General features: G+C 63.1%; 1 protein-coding gene across 4 annotated transcripts in view; it reads left to right on the top strand.

Moving 5' to 3' along the window:
• The first annotated feature begins 10 nt into the window (after positions 1 to 10).
• Positions 11 to 2,559, top strand: part of ZCCHC2 (zinc finger CCHC-type containing 2) — a 36,257-nt gene continuing 33,708 nt past the window's right edge. For 3 of the 4 annotated variants that reach the window (XM_026034552.1, XM_026034551.1, XM_026034553.1), the window contains exon 1: positions 33 to 647. In XM_026034552.1, the coding sequence (XP_025890337.1) occupies positions 81 to 647 (567 nt within the window). In that variant the 5' untranslated portion in view covers positions 33 to 80. Of the gene's footprint in view, positions 648 to 2,559 lie in introns of all 4 variants that reach the window. The other variant, XM_026034554.1, reaches the window with a different exon arrangement.

Here is a 2,559-nt window from a genome sequence, read left to right as displayed (position 1 = left end):
CGGCGGCCGCCCGCACCGACAAGGAGACGGTGTACGAGTGGTTCGGGCTGGTGCTGGGCTCGGCGCAGCGGCTGGAGTTCATGGTGGGGCTGCTGGACCTGTGCAACCCGCTGGAGCTGCGCTTCCTAGGCTCTTGCCTCGAGGACCTGGCCCGTAAGGACTACCACTGCCTGCGCGACTCGGAGGCCAAGGCCAACGGGCTCAGCGACCCCGGGCAGCTTGGCGACTTCCGCGACCCGGCCGTGCGCTCCAAGCTCATCGTCTACCTGGCCCTGCTGGGCTCCGAGAACCGCGAGGCCGCCGGCCGCCTGCACCGCCTCCTGCCCCAGGTGGACTCCATCCTGCAGAGCTGCCCGGCGCGGCGCGGCCCGCCCGACGACGAGGGCGCCGGAGAGGAGGACGTGCTGGTGGTGATGGATGGCGGCGGCAGCAGCGAGAACGGCCAGGCCACGCTGCCCGCCACGCAGGGCCTGGGCTTCGGCGCGCAGGAGGAGCTGCTGCTGCTCTTCACCATGGCCTCGCTGCACCCGGCCTTCTCCTTCCACCAGCGCGTCACCCTGCGGGAGCACCTGGAGCGGCTGCGGAGGGCCCTGTGCGGCGAGCGGGAGGAGGAGGTGGCCTGTGCCCGCCACCGAGCGCAGCAGCAGGTGAGGCCAGGAGAGCCCGCTCTGAGTCCGCAGGGCCATCGCCCCAGGCAGCTCCCCCTTCTTCCCACCCCCACCCCAGCCCCGGCCCTTCCTCGCTGCCCATGGCAGCTTCCCCTCCTCCCGGCGGGCACAGAGAAGCCATTGGAATCTCGTTTCGTGACGTAATGGCGCCAGCTGTGACGTCGGGAGTCGGAGTGGGGAGGGGGCTTCTCTTGCCGGGCGGCCGCGCTGGGGAGCGCAGCCACCCGGGCCTGCCTTGCTCGCCCGCTCGCTGTCGCGCGCAGGGAGCGAGGGCGCCGCTCAGAGCCGTGCCCGGGCTGGCATCCCGCCTCGGAGCGGCAGATGTGGCTGCTCGGCCTGCCCCGGCTCGTGAAATCCCCGCTGTGTGGGCTGGGACACGTGCCGGGGGGGTCTCTCTGCAGCGGGTCACAGCGCAGCGTGCTGAGGCACTCTCGCACGGCGCCTGCTATTCCATAGAAACAAGGCGTGTGCTCAGAGCGGGGCTGGAAACAAGGGCTGGGGGCTGCGCCGGCCTCTCCAGGGATCTGTAAGATGGCTGAAGGCCTTTGGGAGGAGGTGGTATGAACAAGCAAGCCCAAATGTCACGACTGGAGCTTGTCCTGGGGGCCAAGCTTGATTTCGGGGTGGTGGGCCGGAGAGGGCCGTGTGCCTCCTGAAGGCAGCTGTGCCACTTGTTGAGAGAAGGTGGCTTTCCCAGAGGATGGAAATGACAACTCTCAGCGGTGGCACTGGAGTGTTCCCCTATGAAGCAGGTATATGCAAAGTGGTATTTTTCCCAGTGGCATTGCATTCCTGCCCTTTGGATTAATACTTCTTTTAAAATCTGCCCCATATTTGTGCAACCTAGTGCCCATGTTGGAGCTCTACAGTTTCTGGTCTATAGATGGCCTCTCATGCAAAGGGGAAGAAAAGGCTGTTAACACGGCAGACTTACCCATAATTTTTTTTCCAGTTTACTTACAGTGCTATCAAATTCAGCCACTCCTATAAAAATCTGTTACCATATGGCCTGCACTAAAGGAACGTCTCTCTGTTTGGTAAAGACAGGATATGCTTTTGAGAACCCCCCCGAGCAGACAGGAAGGAATTTTTAAGGCTTCAAATACATGAAGTGAAAGTTTGTATCATTCAAAGGCCGAAGCACATTTGGCAGGTCATAAACTAGCGGGTGGATGCTATGGCACTGAAATCGTAACGAATGCATAGCACAAGTCCAAGAAGTGTTTGTTTTGGCCTCCTGACTAGCATCAAGCCTTGCTATAGCAGAAGGAATCCTGGAAGCCTCTCTGAAGGAGAGGGTTGGATTGCAGGAAGTGGTAAGGCTGGACGCTATTCTTTGTGCTTAAAGCGCTGGTAACTCGAAACACACTCGCTGAAGCTGGCACAGGGGTTGCAAGTGCTTCCCACCAAACGCGCTGGGAGCGCAGGCGCTCATGGACTACTGGAATTGAAGTCTGGCTCGTGCAGCAGACGTGGCCTCCCTTTAGAAGCAGCCGGCCAAGCGGTGGTGGTTTGGCTGGGGGCGGGAAGGCCCCGCCGCCTGGCTGCGCAGGCCCCTCAGGCTGAGGCTGCGCCCTGCCGCGGCCGCTTCCCGCTTTGCCGGGCGTCCAGCCGCCCGCCGCCGGGAGACAGCGGCCGCCGCCGGGAGACAGCTTCCCTGCGGCCTCCGCGGAGGAGGCGCTGCAGGGCTTTGAAACCTCCCAGGTGCCCACGGCCCTTAATATTACCACTTATTTGTTTTATTTATGCCCCTTTAACCCGTGTAATTCAAGCAGCGCAGCGCGCGGTCCCGCTGCGAGCAACGGTCGCCGCCGCCGCCCCCACTCAAGATGGCGGCGGCGGCGCCTGCGCGCCGCGTCACGTGCGCCGAGGGCGGTTTCCGCGCGGCGCG

This window comes from Nothoprocta perdicaria, unplaced genomic scaffold, assembly GCF_003342845.1.
Source record: "Nothoprocta perdicaria isolate Ctin4 unplaced genomic scaffold, notPer1 scaffold_147, whole genome shotgun sequence".
Lineage (NCBI taxonomy): Eukaryota > Metazoa > Chordata > Aves > Tinamiformes > Tinamidae > Nothoprocta > Nothoprocta perdicaria.
This window is presented reverse-complemented; position numbering and strand designations above follow the sequence as displayed.